The sequence below is a fragment of the Bipolaris maydis genome, assembly GCF_028858645.1.
Source record: "Bipolaris maydis strain C4 unplaced genomic scaffold PSV08scaffold_5, whole genome shotgun sequence".
NCBI lineage: Eukaryota > Fungi > Ascomycota > Dothideomycetes > Pleosporales > Pleosporaceae > Bipolaris > Bipolaris maydis.
The window spans coordinates 113911-134449 of record NW_027093861.1 but is presented as its reverse complement, the minus strand read 5'-3'; the positions used below and the strand labels follow the sequence as shown (position 1 = coordinate 134449).

Genomic DNA, 20539 nt, shown 5'->3' with positions numbered 1-20539 from the left:
TGGAACTTATGGCCATGCTCGCCTTTCCCACCCAATCTTTGCCAGTCAGACGGAGTCCTGTACTGTGTTGGTGGCAAAACCGACGAAAACAACAACAGCAGAAGCTGCAAATTTGAGGGCAACACGCTTCTATAAGTGCGATACATGTACAAAGCCACAAGAGATTGTTTGGTGCTTGATCAAACAATAAAAGAACTCAGTTGCTGTCGCAGCCTGCTATTACTTTGTTTTCTAATTTTGTAAACGGATTCTACCACTAAGTACATGACTCAACCAGTTTGAACTTATTCAAATGGTAATCTAATAAACAGTATGACCAAGAGATATTCATAGTTATACGCAGTAGGATGTTGTACAAATGATGAGGGAGGTAACGATAACACCTATACGTACTCTTGCGTAGCAGTCTCGCTTTACATGATACCATTTCGAATGAGTTAGTAGGAAAAGCAATGTGTTTCCATTCATCAGAGTAGAAACCCCCGCGAGTCCATCTCTCTATCAATGGGTTTTCACAACCTCTGCCAAGCACCCACTCTTCATCAAGACCTTCTCCATATTTGCCATTCATTCTCAATCCTTTGGAACAGGCCATGAAGCTCTGAATCTGGACACCACGACCTACCCGCTTATAGTTTTTGGCTCTTCATTTAGTAAAAGAGAAAAAAAAAGAGAAGCTTCGAATACGTGTGATGTAGTACCACATACACTCAGAACATGATTAGATTTGTTTGACTTGTTTATTTTTCTTTTACAACAACGACAACAACAACAACAAAAAAAACACTCCATTTCATACAACATCATCTCATAAAAGACCCATAATTCATAAACGTGCCACCAGCGGGACGTTGTGTGCTAGACCTCGACGCCGCGGGCCGAGTATAATACTGCGACGTCTCAAAAGGCTGAAAAGACATTGGTTCAAAGGCGACTGGCTGCTGCATGGGCGTCGTCGAAGGGGCAACATTCAGAGGAACTTGGGTGTTCTTGACAGGCTGGTGCTGCTGTTGCTGCTGAACAGACATGTTTGACAAAACAGGTTCGCTGTGCTTGCGAAGGAGGTGCTTGCGGCGGGATTCTTCAACGCGGGTTTTGAGTGTCTCGGCAATGCGGCCGGTTGCTTGGTCATCGGTTGTGAACCAGCCGGAGTTGAGGATGTCTTGGGCGCTTGGTCTGTCAGTTGGTACAGGGTTCAGGACCCATTTGAGGAACTGAACTTCTTTTTCTGGGACGCCTTTTTCCACAATCTTGTCCCATTGCTGGCCTTCGTAGTGTGTGCTGTCGCGGTAGGGAAGGCGGCATCCATCATAATAGTCTAGTGTTCCCAGGCCAAAGTCGTGGGCAATGGCTCGCTCAACTGATCTTTCCTTTTGGCCTTGATTGCCTATGAGAAGCTCGTCGTATATTCCATACTTGTTGAAGGCGGCTTGAGCTTCCAAGAGCTGACAGTATATCAGCCCCCATGACCAAATGTCTGCGGCCGGGCTGATTTCGTTTCTGAAATAGACTTCTGGGGCTCTGTATATGATTGGTTGAACCAGGCCCTTTGCTGGCTCCATGACGATACCCAGGTCACCCAGTTTGGTTGTAATCTTGTTGTCGCCTACAACTGCTCTTTCGTTGGGCTGTTCCTCGAATCCGCTGAGTAGTATGTTCTGCATTTTCAAATCTAAATCAATTTTAGATGGGTAATATTGCAGCCAAAAAAAAACACGGCTACAAACCTGCATATACCAAATCCCGTTGGTGCACGTCCCGTAGGCCCAGAAGCGCTGAGCGCATGATGCCCTTGATCTCCACGTCGGTGAACTGGCGCTTCCTTCGTGCATCCCACAATGTGGACTGCAGAATCTCGAGAACAATGCGTGGCGGATCGGACCTGGACATGGGTGGAATGCGGTCGACTTGTTGTCGAATGGTCGGGATACCCTTGAGAAGCTCATGCATGACCATCTCGTGCTGGAAGCGTGGCCAGCCGTAGCCGACGTCATCATCGCTCGGCTGCTTGACGATAAATATCTTCTCTTGGGTTGCTGCGTCTACGGCAACCCACACATTGGATTGACCAAGGGGTTTGACCAGTAGGTACCGGTACCCATGCTCGCCCACAAGTTCTGCGCCTTCGCGCATTGTCATTGTGAATCCAACCATGGTGAAAAGAGGGAGGAGAATACAGGAAATGTGATTTGGATTATAGGAGCGTAGACAGTGTTCAAGTTGTGAAAGAAGGAAGAAGTTGGACTGAATGGTTAACAACAAATAGAGGAAAAAGGGAGGAAGGATGTCAATAGCAAGCAGCGATGTGCAACATGTGGAACCGGGCAACGGATGTCGGCCTGTCAAGAGGGCTGGGGAATGGTTACTAAACGTGGTAGGGGCGGAGCGATGACGGAAGGGTTATCACTGTTACGGAAGTGGCGGGCCTGCGTCATTGTCCTTTTTGCGTGGCTGTCCAAGCAACTAGTGTTGAACTGGTGCATTCTCAGTCGGCTAGCATTCCATTCTACTGTGCATGCAAGGGGCATGTTGCATAGAAATGCTGTGGGAATACCCTTGTTACGTTATTTATAGTAAGGTCGGTGGTGTGTCGTGTAGTCCACCTGCGGACAGGGCTGCCAAAGAGGGCAACTTGACGGGCCAATCAGAAGCGAGCCCGTGGTAGCGTAATGGCGGGGAAGATGCTTTTCCCCGGTCTGTCGCCAATCCATCCCAACAACACCCTGGCTCCAACCAGCGCTGGACTATTATTTGTTCCACAGTCAAGGAACCGTTTCACATGCCATGTTTGCAAATAGAGTTCTCACCGTCACGTGACGTGGTGTTTGGTATTGATCTTATCGTAACTAATAGTAATTCGTCCGGCAAGACGGCCAAAAGTCGCCCAAGTCCACGCCTGGAGACTCGTCCGTCGTGCCTCTGTGGGCTGGCTCCCGTCTAGCCTCTTTCTATGATGCTCGTTCAAACGGTACTTTTTCCAACAACTACGGTAGCCCAACCGTTTCCATGTATCAAGCGTGTCGTGTGTGCCCGTTGGGGAAAAAAATCAGTTAAAACATGCTACTAGGGAACGCTGCCCTGATGTAAATAGACGAGATGAAAATGAAGAAGAAAAAAACAAGCTAAGCCACTAGAGAAGCGAAGATACGGGGCGACGGGGACAAGAAAACGCCGGAAAATGCAAGGCAGGTTAGTGCCGGACATAACGCTGAAATCATGCAGAGAAGGTCAGGGCGACGGTTACACCTCGTGTCGCTCGTCGAGCTCAAAGCTCTTCTGACTTATGCGACGGTAAAAAGGCATTCTTGGGCTCAAAAAACGAATCTTGGGTGAGCCAGGGCCAGTGGATCGCTTGTTCAAGACGGCAAGCTTGTAGATCAAGCCAAGAAGAGCGAAACCGGCAGCGAATCCAAGAATGGTCACGAGCACCCAGTGCTTGGCGAGCCAGAAGATAATCTTGACATCGGTCCTGTGCCAGCTGTTTCCCAGGTGGTGAGTGAAGAAACTCCATGAGTGGTTGTTGTATTCGTCGGGAAATAGGATGCGTACACGCTCGTGTCCCACAGGACCGGCGTTGTTGTAGTGCCTCCAGATAAGACTGAGGTAGAGGGGTCCGGTAGAAGCCATGACGGTAATGTATGGGAGAGGCCAGCGGCGGTTGTAGTCAGTCAAAGAATCAATGGCCTTGAGGAAGAAGGGATGGCGGGGAACGGCGCCCATGACATCGTTTGAGATTCCGGTGGGAAGGGTGCGTCGAACCCATGCAGGGTAGGCGAGAAGCGGGTCGAGGCTGCGATTGCATCCCTGTGAATGAATTGTCAGTTATGCAGGTATGGCTTTGGTGTCACAGGGTGTACGCACGTCGTCCAAATCAATGTAGATGCCGCCAAAGTGGTGAAGGACAAAGTACCGAATGGAATCAGCGCGCTGGATGGGGTAGGGGTAGCCGTCAAAAGTCTCAAGGAACCATGGGTACTCGGCAGCAATGAATTCGCGCGACTTCTTGTCAGTCCATAGCTAAGGGCAGTTAGCAGCCGCGCATAGTCGGAACAGGTCTGCTGTTCCGTACCTTGTACTCGTAGTCGGGGTGGAGATCGATGCAACTTTGCTGGGGGCCCTTCCAATGGGCAGGAATGCTCTCGTTGATATATGTCTGGTGGATGATCTTGGGGACTAGTTGTGGCGCATGGTCGATTGCACTGGAGTTGGGGGCGGGCAATTCTCCGCGCAGAATGGCGTCCTCGCGGCCGGACGCGACCAAAAGACCCAACAAAGTCCAGACGCTGTGGACGGCGAAACCGAGGACCAGGACGGTCACGAGGAAGAAGATGGTGACGCCCTTGCGCATGTTGGCTGCTGGCGCTGTTGTATTACTATTGGTGCTATTGTTATTACTGTCGTCGTCGTCGTCGTCTTGGTCGTCTTGGAGTCTCCTTTTCCTCCGAGTTTGGAGTGGTGGACGGGGCCGAGGCCGGATGGACGAGGAGCAGTGGCGGGAGCGGGGAGGGAGGGAGCAAGACTCTACAAGCAAGCCAAAACGAGCATCAGCGTCGGTCCAGTGCCAGGCGGGAGGGAGAGGGGGAGAAGGGCAGGGCGGGCGCAATAAAACCAGGCGCAGCGGGCGAGAGGGCGCAGAGAGGGAGAGGCAGTGCCAGACGCCAATCTCGGTTAATGCAGCGCACCAGGGTTCAGGGGTGGGGGCGGCATTTGCTGCGAACTGCACCAAGACAGTGGATGCACATGCGCCGCCGTTGCCGGCTGGCCTCTTCTTGCCCACACGCCGCCGCTCACCAACACAGAGTACGTACTTACACCGACGAGGCAGCGCCCGAAACAACAGGCAGCTTGCGCGGCCCTCGTCTCCGCTGTCTTCAGCTACCCAGCCTGGCTGCAGCCGTTGTTGCTTGGATTAGGTCACACAGGCCTGGGCGTTGCTGTAGCCACCACTCCACCACCCGGCCTATGACGAGGCGCTGCAGCAACCCACCCGTTATGGCCTCGTCAAGCGACGACAGCTGCAACGCCTCGCACGCTACTTGGGCTGCGCGGATTGGCATCCTCGGACAAGGTCGATGCGAGTACGCGCGGTACGCTTGTCGACACCGCTGGCTGACGCGTGTGGTCGCCCGCTACGGATCCAAGGTTCGCCCAGTCCCTGCAGTGAGTGGCCAGGCACACGGCCGCTATCCTCGCTATCCTCGCTGTTCCTCGTCTGCTGTGCAGATTCTGCCACCTTGCCTGCCGTGTCTTGATAGCCACCATGCGACGACAGGACAAGGCGAATTACGTACCACGACCAAGACCTTGTTGCGCCATCCGACTCAATCACCACCATTGAATATACTTGATGCCCGGTCGCTTCCACTCACCACCTCTGCTTCAAATACAATCACCCACACCAGCCGTTTGTGTGTCTAGCATATGGCACCAAGTACACACTCACGTGCCGTTGCTGGGTTTGACCGCCACAAGTGGCTGCCGTGTACACCGTATCTTGTTGATTAGCGTCTCGCTCCATCTCAGTGTTATCGTAGCCCTGTGCATTGTCTAGTCGACTTTACTCCATTAGCTGGTCACGTGCTATTACTGAAGAATGCACCAAGGACCGCTGGAGTGGCTCGTCGCTTCCACGTGAATTAGCTGCATGACTGCATGGTCGCAGCTGCACCAACGCTAATAATAGCAATTGTCTTGTCAACACCAAATACCACACACACACACACAGAGTATACACTACACACTCCACCCTGCAAACCTATCATGACTTCTCAGTATGACTCGCTTACCTAGTTCCCTTGCACAAACATAGCTTCCCCAATGCGACATCTCTTTGCCTTTAACGCAATTTGGGCGCTTTGCATGGCATCGGCGACTTCCCAGCCCATAGCACCACCACACGATGGACTGGACTTTGTCCGACAAGCATCTTTCCACTATGGCGACCCTGTCAAGCTACGAATCTCATTAGTAGTCATATCCAAGCTCTGCCTATGTCTGCTGGCAGGGTTACTGGGTGCGATCTTCATTGGGGTGCAGTCTGTGTATAGCCAAAGCATAGCAGTTAACATGAGCAGGGTACCGGATACGCCAGTTCAACCAACATTTGCTCAAGAACATGACGCTGACACACATTTACATCTTCATTGACTACATTTCTGCCATGACCTTTATCATTGCCGCTGCCATTGTTCACAACGGCCTCGGAATTACAACAGACGCGATTTGTAAGGCCGCGATAAGGCTCTGTCTGCTCTTCTACACGGCCGGCAAAGTGAGCATGTATGTCGAGCACACACCTCTCTGAAGACTGTTGGGCATGAGGACAGGTTCACTGACGCTATTGTCGTCAGGTACCTCTTCCTTGTCGAGCGGGTTCACGTTCTGCGAGCTCCTTACCGATCCCGATGGAGCGATTACCTTTGGCTGTTCAGTACCATGGGCATCTTTGTCAGTCTCGGGGCCATTGGTGCGGCTGGGTTTATCGTGCCCATCACTTCACTCTCCAGGGACGACGGCCGCTGCCGAATCGGCCTGCAACCATACGCCATCATACCGCTGCTAATATGCGACATTGTCATCAATATACTCCTCACTCTTGTCTTCATCTACCTTCTCAGTCCCGTGATAAGACGAAGCCGACCTTCTGGCGCGAGCTTTGCGAGTCGATTAGCTGGGGCAACCGGGAACCTCTGTCGACAGGCAGAGCAGAGAACAGCCGTCAGTCTCCACCCAGTCAACCAACGCCTTGTACGAAGAGTGGAAAAGCTGTTGTTCAAGACACTGGTGGGGTGCTTCTTGGTTGTGTTACCTGCTTCTGGTAACCTCACTGCTTTGTGGATTTACCAAGGAAAGATGCCAGCGTTTGTTAGTCAAGCTGGTGTCGAGCAAGTGGGAATTGTGCTGACGTCTGCGCTTCTAGATGTGCTTTACAATCTGCATATTCGACGGTGACAACTGCCATGACATGAGAAAAGGCATTTGCTGACAAGAAGGGTTATAGTCACATGGGCGGCTGTGGTGCTCCATTGGCTGACCATGGCCAGTGCAGATAAACGCAAGAGTGGAGCTGCAATGTGAGTGATGAGAGTCAAGATGACAGTTGGCGGCACTGCAGTTAACAAGGCCGACATGTAGGACGATGACAAGCCGGGACCAAGAGTTGGTACGGCTGGGGCCGTGCACGTTGCAGAGACAGCCTTCTGTATTATCGGCAATATCCCTGGAACTATATTCTTTGGACGCAAAACCGATGGGCGAAGAAGCTTTGGATCGGGCCCATTTGGGCACAAGTAACCGAGTGGCAGATGCATGCCGGAGATGCAGCACACACTCGGTGACGTCACAGAGAGACTCTGGGCATTCTACTTTGGTGGTGGACTGGGAGGGCTTCAAGGATACAGAGCAAGCGGATTGAACAAGGGTCAGAAGTCGGAATCCTCCTCTTCGATGATGGCCTGGGAGAGAAGTCCGCGCCTACGGGGCCCAGCAGGCTTCTTGAGAACAACGGGGGGGATGGCTGGCAAGTGATGGACGGCCTCTTCTTTCTTGGCACGGCGTTCAGCGCGATACTGGGCAGCTGTTCTCGTCTCGATGGGCTTTTCGGGGACACTGGGCGCATCAATTCTCAGGGAGGACGACAGGAAGCTGAACACGATGAAGAGAGTGGTGCCGGTGATGCATCCTATGAGGGCAGCTATTCCGAGAAAGACGTATAGTGTCTGCAGCAATTAGCTTTGGGCGTGGATAGAAGAATAGAGACGAATTCGCAGTTACCTCGATCTGCTCGAGCCACTTGACGGTGAAGGGGAGGGAGACGACTTGGAAGATGGCGTGAGCAAGGTGGACGAAGGGAAGCAGAGCAAAGGAGACGAGGAGATAGAATGGGCGCAGGAGGATGAGGGCGAGGGTGATGAGCTTGGCAACAGGCCACCAAGTCAAGCGGGCCAGGTGCAGGACGAGGCGGCGGGTGATGTAGTAGATGACGATGGGGTCCATGGAGGGGTGGTGGTGATGGTGGTGGTGTATGTATGTATATAGGGTAGGGTAGAGTAGAGTAGAGCAGAGCAGTAGTGTGCTGTAGGGCAGGCGTGTGATTGGGCAGGGCGGAGGGCTATCGGCGATTGACGCAGCGCAGCAAATGTTGATCCCTGTGCTGGGTGCAGGCCGGGCGCGATACCAATACGATAGCTTGAGGCTGGGCTGGCCTGCGTCCTGTCGTGTCCAGTCCAGTCCTGTCCTGTCCACTGTCACCTCTGCCGCGCCCTCCTGCGTGACTTGCCGTCGACTCTTGCAGCCACGGGCCACGGGCAGAGCAGATGGGGAACCAGAACTCGCGCTCGACGACGGCCTCGTCCAACCCGCAGTCGCCCACGGGCCTGACGACATCACATGGCCAGCACCCCAACCCCAACTCGCTCGCTCCATCATCCGACCGCAGCCTTCACCCCCCGCACCCCAACTACCACTCGGCGCGACGGCGAGAGTCGATCCAGGCCCTCAGCGCCGCCAAAGCTCCTGCTGCCCCGTCCGTGAGCCTCGAGAACGCCGAGAGCCAGCCATCCTCTGCCCGCCCGCACTCGCGAGGCAGGGCGCAGACAATTGGCACTAGCACAAAGGCCGTGGCCAGCCAGCTGCGCGCCGCTGCTCACGACCACTTCAGCGCCCGGCACCACATCAACAACAACAACACCCACGACGCCGCAATGGGCAACGAGCAGAGCAGCCACCGCGGCCATCATCATCGCGACAAGGAAAAGGACCGCAACAGGGACCGCGAAAAGGAAAACTCGCCCCGCGATGCCCCGTCCATCACCACCACCCCACCACAGGCAGCCATCACAGTGCCAGTGCAACAACCACAACAACAACAGCAACAGCAACAACAACAACAACAAGAACAACAACGGCAGCAGCAGCAACAACAACAACAACAACAACAACAACAACAACAACAACAACAACAACAAGAACAGCCACAGCCGCAACAACCACCGCCACCGCCGCCACCCCAAGAACAACCACCCCAAGACCAACACCAACAGCCTCCCCGCGAGCCCTCGCCAACTCCCCCAGTAGACGTCCCCGCTCCCCCACGAGAAAATGCCGACACCGTCTCCCTCATCGACCCCGCCGATGCCTCGCAAGACTACCTCATCCCCCCGTCGCAGTTCAGTCGCCCGCCCCGCATGCCCCTGCCCATCGAAGAGGAGGTCCACACGCCCGGCTCGCCCATCATCTCCCCCGAGGAGATATGGAGCCCCATCCACGAGAACGAGGCAGAGGGCATGCTGCCCCGCCGCTCCTCGATGCTCAGCACCACCACGGCCGACGACGAGGACCTCGGCGAGGAGTTCAAGGGCCCCAGCACCGGTCGCCCGACTGTGCCAACCCTAATTGAATGGGAAGGCCCTGGCGAACGCGTCTATGTCACGGGCACATTTGCAGGCTGGAACCGCAAGTACAGGCTTCATCGCAATGGTCCTAGCAAGAAAAAGGACGCCCTCTCTGCCTACGTCTCAGTTACTCCAGGCACCCACCATCTGACCTTCTTGGTCGACAACGATATGCGCACAAGCGACAAGCTGCCAACTGCCGTAGACTACACCAACATTCTGGTCAACTACATCGAAGTTCCCTACCCCGAGCCCCAGCCCCCCGTTGCTAGCCCGTCCAAGGATGCACAAGGTGCGCTAGATGCTGTCACGCCTATGCAGGAACCACAAGCTCCCCCGGGCATGTACCCACCTCAGCTCCTCCCACCAGCACCCGACGTGCAGCCCATCAAGGCCCCCTTGCCTGAACCACCCAAGCCACCTGCTCCCGAGCCCACCAAAAAATACCACCAGAACATTCCCCGCTACCTTCTTGACCTTGATGCCCCAGAAGACTCGTCGCGTTTTCTGCGCGCAAATGCCATGACCAACAACCTGCCCACGCCGCCCACGCTCCCAGGTTTCCTTGGCAAGAGTATCTTGAACGGCACCACGCCCATGAAGGACGACAGCAGCGTGTTGATTCACCCCAATCACACTGTGCTAAATCATTTGGCTACGAGTAGTATCAAGGATAATATCTTGGCCACTAGTGCCACGACAAGATATAAGCAAAAGGTATGTTCCGTCCTTGGGTTTTTGGTCATATCAGACATCAAGACTAATTTCTTCACAGTTCCTGACTACCATCATGTACAAGCCCAAGGAAGAGCACAGCGAAGTGCACTGAGCCTTTTTCTTTTCTTTTCTTTTTGGATTGGTCCCGCTATCTGCTTCGGCTTTGTTTACCCGCTCTACTTGTTATTGAGTGTCTTCTTCCTCACCCTTGTTTTTGCATCCATGAGCGGGTCCTGATGTTCTTTGATGTTGAACGGCCTTTTTTTCTTTCTTTCTTGTGCGAATTTGCTCTTCATGTTCTACGAGCAAAAAACTACGACCGGGAGGAAAGGGTCCATGCGTGGGGGTTGGTTGGTTTGGTGCCTGAGGCTTGAGCCCCGAGGGGAGGGGTATGAGGGGAAAAGACATCTGGTGTAACAAAAGAAAAAGATGGTCAGTAGAGTTGTAGTTGTCGGCAAGGTTGAATTCTGCCATGTGACAGACAGAGAAACGGGGATAGGCCTTGTGGGTATCATGTAAAAACGGGCAAGTATAGACACACAGTTCAATCTTCCGAACTAATCCGCGCATTCCTTGTCATCATGACTTATGACATGGGAAGAATACACCCGCCACTCGAGTCATACACATTACTCGAGTCATGCAAAACACGTCGATGTATGTGTGTGTGTGTGTGTGTGTGTGTGTGTGTGTGTGTGTGTGTGTGTGTGTGTGTGTGTGTGTGTGTGTGTGTATGTCTCTGTACTTGTAGTATCTTTGTCTGTCTTGGTTACATACATGACTGTGCGGGTCAAAAACATGCACGTGCATATGTATCTATATGTATCTCTCCGTCTTGGCTTCTACAATCCTACTCATGCCTCATCCCACGTGGGGTTTTTTTTTCTTTGTTCCGTTGTAGAGAAATTATGTAGAGATCAAGATACAAGTTGGGTGTGCGGGAAAGCAAAACTGCAAGAGAGAGAGAGAGAGAGAGAGAAAACAAAGGGTACCCTAGACTCTACCTGACTCGCTACCCACTTTCTTCTTCTTCTTCTTCTTCTTCTTCTTCTTCATCATCATCTTGTATTCGCAACCTATACCCCTTTTTTTTATAAAAAAAAATACAATGGTGGCAAAGTAAGCTGCATAAGTATATCCGGTCCTCCCTCTCCCCTGACGATTTCGTATTTTCGGACTTGTGAATATGTCCGACCGACTAGCCTTGTTTCTCTCTCTCTCACTTTTGTCTTGGATAGCTTGTCAAGTTTCACCCTAAACCCCCCCCCCCTCAAAACAAAAATTTGTCCGGTTTTTTTTAAAACCAGTCTTACCTTTTTGTTTTCGGTCCGTAGAGTTGGGGGAAAGAAAATATGTTGATCACATGGTAGATAAGAGATGGACATTCTATATGATTCTATCGTCTTTCTTTCTTGCTTGTTCTTGCAATTGTCAGCATTCGTGTGGGGGGTGTGATTATGCCAGGAGCTACAAAGTTCGGGTAGAAAGTTCGGGATTTAGAAGGGGAGGAGGGGAGGGGGGGACGCTTTTTTTTCCTGTTTCGGTAGTAGAGGAAGATCTGCAGTAGTAAGATTTGCAATTTTGTATGCTGGAATCACTGACCGTATGTGTGTGTGTGTGTGTGAGAGAGAGAGAGAGAGAGAGAGAGAGAGAGAGAGATGGAGGGAATGCATATGCAATGGGGTGTGGAAAGAGGATAGGGGGACAGGGGATAGTATAGTGTATGTAGTGGGGAATGCGCCAAGGATGCGTATAGGGTGGATGAAACGAGGTGTGGGTTTGGACTACGAAAGTACTAGTGGTATCTGTCCCATTCTCAAAGAGGAACTTATCTTGCATAAGAGATCGGTAAGATGAACAAGGTTTGTAGAGGGCGAGATACGATGGATGGTTCTTAGTATGCGGCATATGCACGTGGCGGTATATGTTTCACATGGATATGGTCTTTTCCGGGCCTGCGTTTTTGCTCTATACGAAACTCGATTATGCACTTGACTATTGATATCCATCTATGCAGTGCCAATCCGACTATTGATAGCGATTCACGTTTGACAGTCTTTGCAATACGACTTCAACAAGAAGAAGAGAAAAAACATACACAGACAGTTGGATTCACACAACTCTGTAACTTGAATCTTCATTCCATAGTTCCAAACTATAACATGTCTGGATGATCCCATTTTGCTTCTAAACTTTGCAAGAAAAGACTCTTGTTTCCGAGAAAATGGGAAACAATCGAGATGAACGGCTAAAGCCGACTTGGCTGTGGTCGTGTTCCGCATACAGTACCACTTGAAACCAGAAAGTACGTAAAACGCGTATCGACGCCAAGTCGAGGCGAGGTTGAGAGAAATACATGGCGAGGGATAACGTTGCGGCTCAAGTGATGTTCACTAAATCATACTTAATTGAACAAATATGTCACCGCGAGCGACAAGAAAAAAAATGTTAATTTCCGAGACCGCACTGACGGGGGCCCAGTGGCAGACGTGTATCCGTGCTTTTTGTTTGTGGCTTTTCAAGTTCCTTTTGGACGGTTTACCCGCCTGGCAGAAGTTTATTTATCTGAACCTCCGTGGGATAATTTATATTGTACGGTATCCAACATGTGTTGGTGCGCAATGCCGAGGCGTTGGATAAAAAAAAAGGTGGGGAGTTCATTGTCACTACGGAGGGAGGAAGGGTTATTGGCATATGTGGGTCCGACAAAAATTAGCGGTTCTACTCTGCATAGTACACGCGCACCTCTTTCAACCCCCCGGCCCCCACCCGCCCCTGCTTGGATCCAGGCAATTGGAAACATAGTTTATCGGAACATATACTATATACGGACATGACAGTAGGGTTTCGCAATATAACCTCGATGTGGCTTGTCGGATGAGGCGTCTGGTCGTGCTCCTGCCCACACGGAATCGCAAGACAAAACAAAAAAACTGGGGTTGAAGCGGGAGAAGAATCGAGAAAACGGCCAAAGCATCCGCACTGAAGACATCCCAAGCGAACAATAAGCTGGGCCGTTTTAGCGAAATGGCGATTGGTAGATAAGACCATGATGATGGTGTCGTATCAGCCCTGACAAGGCGTGCTAAACGACCGGATAAAGTTCACCGTTGTACGTTTCCAATGCGCAAGAGCCGTTCTGAGAAGCTAAGACATGGGGGGCCAGGGAGCCTCCTAGTCAATCCTTCACTCGCGGTTGTTGTAAGGCTTCTCGAACACAGTCAGCGTGCTGGGACCATTTGCAAACGCACAACAGGCATGCGCGCAGATGCAGAATTGCAGCCCAATATCCCATCACGCATGTTCTTGATGTGATTTTGCCTCATCTTTGCCTTTGCCAGACGATTTGCCGTCCTGGTCTGTCAGTGCTTACTGTCATTGCAAGCATGTCGAGAGTTGGCGGTGAGTAGAGGGACTCAACAGCAGAACCAAGACTGTGTAAGTTGACTTCTTCACCAATAGTTCATTGGCCATGACGGAGCCATCTGTCTGATAATCTGGATATTAGTCATGTTATGCGTAACGGAAATCACAACACTTACACGTATGTCTTTTTTTTGTCGGATTTAACTCCGGGATTGCCATAAACACTTCGCCCACAATGCTCGAAATCCGTCGACTAGACCATATCGACTTTGGTTCGTGGTTCTCAGACTGGACGAGTATTGTGTTCTGAAGTACTGCTGGAGATGCTTGTGGTCTCAGCAAGATTGGCTTTGGCACTTTGCTTGAGTGCCATGATTTTGACAGGACGCGCCAACCCAGATGATCTTGTCCACTACTGGATGGCGCCCATACGAGGCGCATCGGTCAACAGAGTGAACGTGATAAGTACAGCCACAGACGGGAAACTTTTCAACGACGCGGATACACATTCTGCGGTACTAGCGTGGTGGGATTGTTAAAGGGGTGGAAGAAGGGGAGGGGGGCGGCAAATTGGTGTGCCTCCTGATACAAGCCGAGTCAAACCCAAAATTTGGAGAAGAGGAACAGAGGGAGATTCAGCCAAAAAGCGGGGAGAAATATATACATGAGACAGCATGGTAGAAAAACGCGGCAGGAAGAAAGCTTCCTGGAGGGCTTGCTGTATAGACAGAGTGTCGACGCTGGAGACGGTCGGAAGCATACCCTTGTCTGGTGTAGATCCCATTGGCCGTCTCCTAGCGTTAAGCATGTTGAAGAGATCAATTCACACGACGCTAAGCCGAGAGGGAGATGCTGGGAGGCTGTGGGAGGATTCGACTGGCCAGGACTGCCACGTCGAGGCGGTAGGACCGTGGTCATGTGTGTGTGAACATGAGGACCATGGACCAAGCCACAGAGGACAGGCTTCGTCAGTGAGCACCCGGGCGGAAGCCTTGGCTATCGAGTGGTATGCCGGGGGCTTGGACGCTACGACCCCCGTCGTGTCTCAGCGCGGCGCACATGGTTCTGCAGTGAGTGAACCCATGTGGTTTGTGGTTCGCTCGCTACTAACTCGGGCCAAAACAGGTGCTGAAAACAACGGACAAGACGGACAAGACGGAGCAGGCTGTCGAGCGAGTTGCGCTACCGGCGGGCCCGGTGGCATCAGCACGGCACACTGGCAATGGATGGAGTGACTTTGTCGAGGTCGCGGCAGTCGGTGTGGGCCAGGGAGGCGATGCCGCTGACTGAGGCGCAAGTCGCATACAGTAGGCACTCGGCATCGGCAGAGCAGCCACTTCGGCCAGGGCGCTGACGACCAATTTGCTCCCCCGGGCACTGGTGTTGCACTACTACCACGCGGCGAGCAGGAAAAAAGGGCGATACAGGCGAGCGAACAGGTACGGGAGCACCGGCGGTTGTGCGTAAGCCCTAAATTTCACGCAGACGCACAGCCCGACCCACCCCAAACTTCCGTCGGCTTGGCAAGGCTTCTGCTCTACGTTACGTCCACGTCGACCAGCTCGACCGTTGTCTTCACCTCGCCGGGCACTGCGCCGCCATGGCGACGTATGTCAAGAGCAGCTCACCCCGATCCGGACCAGAATTACTAGGTACATACGCATACTTATCAGGCTTTCACCCTGCAATGCCTATCTCCGTCGTATATTCTGACCAGACACGAACAACGGTCCGCCGCGGGCCGCCATCGTTGTGCCACGCTGCCGACTCGTGCTGGACAGTACGCACTACTCACTTGGCTTGCCTGCTGCCGACTTAGTGAGCACCAGAGTCTAGAACTGCCTCAGGTAGTGAGGCTGCATTTCGTTGGCCTGCAACGTACATAGAGACATACATACTACATACTCACACTCATGCATATGTAATGTAATGTCACCTGCGCTACAAGGAAACTAGAAATCCTCCCCTGTATATTCTCGGCAGTTCAGTCCTTGCCTTTTTTGCCCAAGTCGTCCTCTGTCAAGCCTAGAGAGAATTGGTACCCCAGGCGGCTCGTCCGCCTCAAAGTGTGTCAAGCGGCAGCATGGACGAGTATCAAACAATTCTGCCCAATGTCTTCGGAGAAACTATCCATCTCCTTCTACTACACGTGTTTACGTACTTGGTGTGTAATTGGACATTGTCTCTGTCTGCCTGACCCCTCGTATTTGAAGTGAAAGTGAAGACCAAGTCCCTTGTCCAGCCCACGGTACCCAAAGATGCAAGCAAGCTCACTCTCACTCTGGCCGTACAACTCCCCACTCACTGCTTTTTGCCATCAGTATTAGAGTTTGGCAAAGAAGATTCTCACCCTCTGCCTCTTACACAAGTTTCCCCTCCCACCACTTCTCCTCTCTTGACACCTTGTCTTGAAACACAGCCAGCCCGTGTTATCTCGCTACAGCAACCCTAAGACGGATTAGCAAGTCAGCAACAGAACAGAATGCCACCAAAGAAAGCTACAGCCAACGGCGAAGCCACTGATGGAGTAAACATCCCCGATGCTAACCTGACCGCACCACAACTAACAAACACAGGCCTTCAAGTGGGAAGGTCCAAATGATCTCAAGGTAGACTTCCTCCCACCCCTCCTCACCCCACCCCAGCACTAACACCCGCAAAGCTACTCCTCCTAACCCAAGGCCGCTACGTCAAGCCCGAAGAGTATGAGCAGCTCTCCACTGCCTTCCCAGGTACCCCCTCCTCCCTTGCCTCCCCCCACCACAACCCCTCCCGCAAATCTGACACACCCCCCCTCCACAGGCGCCAAAGTCGGCAGCATCCGCAACCACATCTCAGTGCTCCGCATCAAACAACGCGACCTGTACGAGCAACTCGGCTGGACCCTCCCCGAAGGCGGTGCCGGCCACAGCAGTCAGAAGAAAACGCCCAAGTCGGCCAAGAAACGCAATGGAGACGAGGACGCCGACGATGGCGACGCTGTGCTAGAGACGCCGAGTAAGAAGCCGCGCGCGAGAAAGGGGAACAAGGATACTGCTAGTGCCAAGAAGGAAGAAGGAGTAGAAGAGGTCAATCACGAGGTGGCTGATACTCCCTTGGGCGTCAAGCAGGAAGAAGGGGTTGAAGACGAGATCTGAGACTCCCTCCATCGTGGGCGTGGAACGTGGGGACATGGTACCAAGGGGGGATAACTTTCTCTCTTTTTGTCAAAGGGAGTTCATATGGATTTTCCCCATGATGGGAGGGATCAAACTGAGGGGAGAGAGAGAGAGAGGGGGGGGGGGATAATGGGTGTTTGCTTGTTCTTTGCTTCATCGTGGGTTTGCGGAAAAGGGTCACACGGCAGGAACGGGGCGTAAGAAGGTGTTTTACTTACTTTACATGGATTCATGGGGGGGTGGCGACGAGGAATCAGACCAAGTTCATGGGATAACTTTACTTACAAAATCAATCTTGTGGATAAAGGGCCCCGCTTGGCAAACGTTACCCACCTTCACATCAGATGATGTCCCTCGTGTCAATTTTTTTTTTAAAAAAAACCAAATCAAATCAAATCAAAATACAAAAAGGGGAATCATGTTTGAATGAAAGAGAGAAAAGAAGTAAATGTAGTTTTTCCATAAATCTCTTCTAAACCACCATAAAGGTATCGGTGCCAAAAGAAAAAACGCCATGTGCCCGTATTTCCTCCCACCCATCATCCCTTTGAATCAACGCCAATAAAATGCCCTTCTCCTGTTCCGAGCACTGAATATCGCAAGGCGAACCCACACCCTCCAAACCAACGCCAGCCGATGCACTTTATTTATCCCCCTTCTTCTTTCGCAGCGTTTGGCCTCCACCTTCAAAGTGCTTCGACTCCTTTTGCTCGCCTGCCTCTTCCTTGTTCTTGAGCGGCGTAATTTCATACCCAAAGAACAGCTTATTGGGGGGTAACCTAAGGGGCTGTGGTCCATTTGTGCGTCGCACGGTAGGGGGTGGATTGGTGGATTGGCCTGCGACCGGTGTAGAGGCTTGCGGCGTGGGTGCCTTGCTTCCCTTCTTAAGGAGCTTGTGACCGGTTGTGAGGAAATTGGATGATGTTGCTTTTGCCCCATTGGCGGCAGTGGTTGCTGATGGCGCAATGGCCGCATAGTTGATTGCATCCGCCATGGTGCCGTGCGGGTGCAGAGTACCGCCCTTGCCAGTCATGACACCCTTTCCACTGCGTGGGGTGCTTGTCCCGCTCGTCCTCTGCGGCTCTTGGTAGCCCACTGGTGGTGCAAAGTCGACCGACAGATCCGTCTCGATGGTGCATACAGCCTTGCTTGGATGTTCTGGCTTGGTTTCGAGCACAGCTATACTGTATACATTGTCGTTGTAAGCAAAAGTAAAGATGTCGCCCGTGGTAAGACATGAGAAGTTCCGAAACGCGTTTTCAAGCACAGCCTTTGGATCCGAGATTTCGAGAAAAGAAGAATCTTGCGGTTGCAACTTGATAAAGGTGCCGAGAGGTATGTCGGTCGACTTGACTTGTAAGAGATCGCCAGGCTCCAGCTTGAGCGTCTCCATCAACCAGTATGGCAGGTAGATCTTTCCCTCTTCCGCAATGAACTCTAGCACACCTGCATGTGTCTTCTTCCCGTCTTGTTTTCCGTTGATAAGCTCGAAGAGCATAGGATATGTAATGTGCAGCCTGGTGAGCTTGTCGAGAGCGCTGGGAGGAAGGAACACCTTTCCGCCGTGGTTTGCCTCTGGGCGCTCTGGGCCGGGCAGCATGGCAATGGGGTAGCAACGAAAGTACTCGTCAAAGCGCCTAGGTGCGCCGCCGCCGCGTCGGATAGCCTGATACATGGCCATGGGGTCGTCTTGGTCGTAAAAGTTTGGGTTGAACTGGTAGACGTGGTGAGCCGGGCATTGAGGTACAGGGTGGTGGTAGTGGCGGGGTCACTCTCACCATTCCAAATTAGTAATCAGGGCGCGAAGGGGATGCAATGGTGCGAGGAAGACACGAGAAGGAAAAGGCACGTGAGATCGGGACACAAAGACCAAACAATAGAGGGCGCAGATGTATGGACTCAAGGATGACGAACTGTAGGCAAACACTACGGATAGCGGTTTGAGCCATGAGCGCATGCCGGAGCCACAGGCTGTTCGCCGCAACTGGCCCAAGCTCCAAATTTCCAGAACGCGCGAAGACGTCACTGGCGGATGACCAAACCTCGACGTCCTAATACTACCACTAACCTGAGTGCATCCCCGACTCTACGCCTTCGCTATAACCATGGCTAGCTCCAGCGGCACGTACAACCCCGCACGGCCAAAGCGTGCCGGCGAGCAATTCACACGGACTCATCATTTGGACAAGGACGAGCCATCGACCAAGAAACCTCGCTTCGATCCACGCAATCCCTCGACGCTTGCCCCAGACGCTGACGACGACGAAGAGGACCCCGCGTTGGAAGCCGATGTGATAGGGAAAAGCTCAGGCATCAAACGCAATGCTGTCAACATTGACGGCTACGATTCAGACAGCTCCACTGAGAACTTTGATATTCGCGCGGAGGCGAACCATAAAAAAGAAAAACCCACCAAAGACGATGATGACGATGACGACGACGACATGTTCGCGGACGAGCCAAAGGAGGACGAACAGGACGAGGAACTTGGACGGGACCAGGGGAAGAAGAAGAAATTGCGCTTCTTGGACAATGCCGAGATTGAGGGACAAGAAGAAAGCAGCAAGTCTGGAGGTCACGTAGCGGTGGATTTCACAAAAGGCGCCAAAGCCACGGCAGATGAAGTGGAGAGCAGCAGCGACGAGGGCGACGATGAGGAGCGCGACCGGCTAGACTCTGATATGGACGAAGAGCTCGGTGCGGGCAGCAAGAAAAAGCATGCGCCCAAGCTGGATGCCTTCAACATGCGTGCAGAACAGGAAGAAGGCCGCTTTGACGAGGCGGGCAACTATGTACGCAAGGCTTTTGACCCTGATGCCGTTCAGGACTCGTGGTTGGAGGGCATATCCAAGAAGGACATGAAAAAGGCCAAAGAGGCACAGGACAAGAGAGACGCCGAGCGAAAAGCCAAAGAGCGAGCCGAAGACTCGATAGTGACCAGCGATGTGCTGTCCACGCTTATCTCACATCTCGAAGTAGGAGAAACACCCATGGAGGCGCTGGTGCGATACGGCAAGGCGGTGCCCAAGAAACCGACCAACAACTGGGCCAAGAAGAAGAAGAAGGCGGCGGCACAGAATATGGAGGTGGATGCAGACCCATGGCAGGAGGCAGCAGCAGCAAAAGCAAAGCAGGTGATTGACTCGATTACCGAGTGCGCAAGTCGCTTGTCGGACCGTGGTGTGGAGGACATCTATGAGCTGCCGCGTGAATCCATCATGCGGCAGTACAAGCGCGAGACGGGAGAAGACTGGAAGAACCCGAATCCAGCGCCAGTGCAGTGGGAGTTCCACTGGCTCAATGCACCCGAGGGGGACATCAACGGGCCGTACGACCAGGCAACCATGCAGGCGTGGGAGGCTAGCGGGCAGTTTGCAGCAGGCGCCGAGTTCCGTCGAGTAGGTGAGAGCGAATGGTCGCGACTGCTTGACTTTGATGATTGAGTGTGGTGTGTTGTAATCAGTATAGAATAGAGTAAGTAAGCAAGCACAGCCGTTGCTTCGGGGGAATTGCGCAACCCCACCCATGCAGGCCACGGTAAGAGGCAGCAGGGCAGGGTAATTTGCAATGGCGAGTACTTGGTGTGGGTGATGACATGGGTCGAGGGAGCGTGTATGTGTGTCGAAGTGGTCAGCATCACATGATTTTCCATGCATGCGACTAAGCGATCCTTCAGACGACAGGAGCGTCGGGCAGCCAGTCGGAAAGTTGACAAAAGCGGGAAGTCAGATGGATGAGCGTGTGGGATCCACGACCATGGCGCAGAGGCGGTGCTAGCCTGATGAATCCAGGAGCCCCGTTTGCGGTGGATATGCAGAGCATTTGGAGTGTGCACGCAAGGGTCATGTTTGATTGACCGGGGGGACTCAGGCGTGGTGATTTGTGAAAGGGTGGATAGCTTGGGAT

The 20539-nt window shown here is 52.7% G+C and overlaps 8 protein-coding genes across 8 annotated transcripts; 4 read left to right on the top strand and 4 right to left on the bottom strand.

The window, feature by feature from the left end:
* Positions 1-669: 669 nt before the first annotated feature.
* On the bottom strand, positions 670-2373 carry PSV08DRAFT_199364 (kinase-like domain-containing protein). Its single transcript, XM_014220849.1, has 2 exons — positions 1728-2373; positions 670-1672 (listed from the first exon to the last, which is right to left on the bottom strand). The coding sequence occupies exons 1-2, from the start codon at positions 2152-2154 to the stop codon at positions 804-806; spliced, it is 1296 nt and encodes a 431-aa protein (XP_014076324.1). The 5' UTR covers positions 2155-2373; the 3' UTR covers positions 670-803.
* Positions 2374-2803: 430 nt separating this feature from the next.
* Positions 2804-4560, bottom strand: PSV08DRAFT_285074 (glycosyltransferase). The gene is made up of 3 exons (XM_014220848.1): positions 4070-4560; positions 3862-4017; positions 2804-3804 (listed from the first exon to the last, which is right to left on the bottom strand). The coding sequence occupies exons 1-3, from the start codon at positions 4346-4348 to the stop codon at positions 3241-3243; spliced, it is 999 nt and encodes a 332-aa protein (XP_014076323.1). The 5' UTR covers positions 4349-4560; the 3' UTR covers positions 2804-3240.
* A 1159-nt stretch (positions 4561-5719) lies between these two features.
* Positions 5720-7077, top strand: PSV08DRAFT_408717 (uncharacterized protein; the record flags this gene model as incomplete). Its single annotated transcript, XM_014220847.1, has 5 exons — positions 5720-6013; positions 6075-6279; positions 6351-6864; positions 6920-6947; positions 7001-7077. Exons 1-5 carry the CDS (start codon positions 5818-5820, stop codon positions 7075-7077), a joined length of 1020 nt encoding a protein of 339 aa, XP_014076322.1. The 5' UTR covers positions 5720-5817.
* Positions 7078-7421: 344 nt separating this feature from the next.
* On the bottom strand, positions 7422-7995 carry PSV08DRAFT_220090 (uncharacterized protein; the record flags this gene model as incomplete). Its single annotated transcript, XM_014220846.1, has 2 exons — positions 7422-7718; positions 7774-7995. 2 exons carry the CDS (start codon positions 7993-7995, stop codon positions 7422-7424), a joined length of 519 nt encoding a protein of 172 aa, XP_014076321.1.
* Positions 7996-8315: 320 nt separating this feature from the next.
* On the top strand, positions 8316-10257 carry PSV08DRAFT_387855 (carbohydrate-binding module family 48 protein; the record flags this gene model as incomplete). Its single annotated transcript, XM_066093481.1, has 3 exons — positions 8316-8840; positions 8916-10109; positions 10168-10257. 3 exons carry the CDS (start codon positions 8316-8318, stop codon positions 10219-10221), a joined length of 1773 nt encoding a protein of 590 aa, XP_065949277.1. The 3' UTR covers positions 10222-10257.
* A 5700-nt stretch (positions 10258-15957) lies between these two features.
* Positions 15958-16612, top strand: PSV08DRAFT_349885 (uncharacterized protein; the record flags this gene model as incomplete). Its single annotated transcript, XM_014220842.1, has 4 exons — positions 15958-16002; positions 16052-16084; positions 16138-16207; positions 16278-16612. 4 exons carry the CDS (start codon positions 15958-15960, stop codon positions 16610-16612), a joined length of 483 nt encoding a protein of 160 aa, XP_014076317.1.
* Positions 16613-17094: 482 nt separating this feature from the next.
* Positions 17095-18511, bottom strand: PSV08DRAFT_35365 (ubiquitin fusion degradation protein UFD1-domain-containing protein). Its single transcript, XM_014220841.2, has 2 exons — positions 18412-18511; positions 17095-18347 (listed from the first exon to the last, which is right to left on the bottom strand). Exons 1-2 carry the CDS (start codon positions 18412-18414, stop codon positions 17277-17279), a joined length of 1074 nt encoding a protein of 357 aa, XP_014076316.1. The 5' UTR covers positions 18415-18511; the 3' UTR covers positions 17095-17276.
* Positions 18512-18738: 227 nt separating this feature from the next.
* On the top strand, positions 18739-20076 carry PSV08DRAFT_220082 (uncharacterized protein; the record flags this gene model as incomplete). Its single annotated transcript, XM_014220840.1, has 1 exon — positions 18739-20076. The coding sequence occupies one exon, from the start codon at positions 18739-18741 to the stop codon at positions 20074-20076; it is 1338 nt and encodes a 445-aa protein (XP_014076315.1).
* Between the last annotated feature and the right edge of the window lie 463 nt (positions 20077-20539).

What these genes read in the sequence shown, in the direction of transcription:
- PSV08DRAFT_199364 (XM_014220849.1), bottom strand. Translation starts at nt 2,154, where the DNA reads ATGGTTGGATTCACAATGACAATGCGCGAAGGCGCAGAACTTGTGGGC. An exon ending in ACGGGATTTGGTATATGCAG is followed by an intron (nt 1,673 to 1,727) that starts GTTTGTAGCCGT and finishes AAATTGATTTAG; the next exon opens with ATTTGAAAATGCAGAACATA.
- PSV08DRAFT_285074 (XM_014220848.1), bottom strand. Translation starts at nt 4,348, where the DNA reads ATGCGCAAGGGCGTCACCATCTTCTTCCTCGTGACCGTCCTGGTCCTC. An exon ending in ACCCCGACTACGAGTACAAG is followed by an intron (nt 4,018 to 4,069) that starts GTACGGAACAGC and finishes AACTGCCCTTAG; the next exon opens with CTATGGACTGACAAGAAGTC. An exon ending in TCTACATTGATTTGGACGAC is followed by an intron (nt 3,805 to 3,861) that starts GTGCGTACACCC and finishes ATTCATTCACAG; the next exon opens with GGATGCAATCGCAGCCTCGA.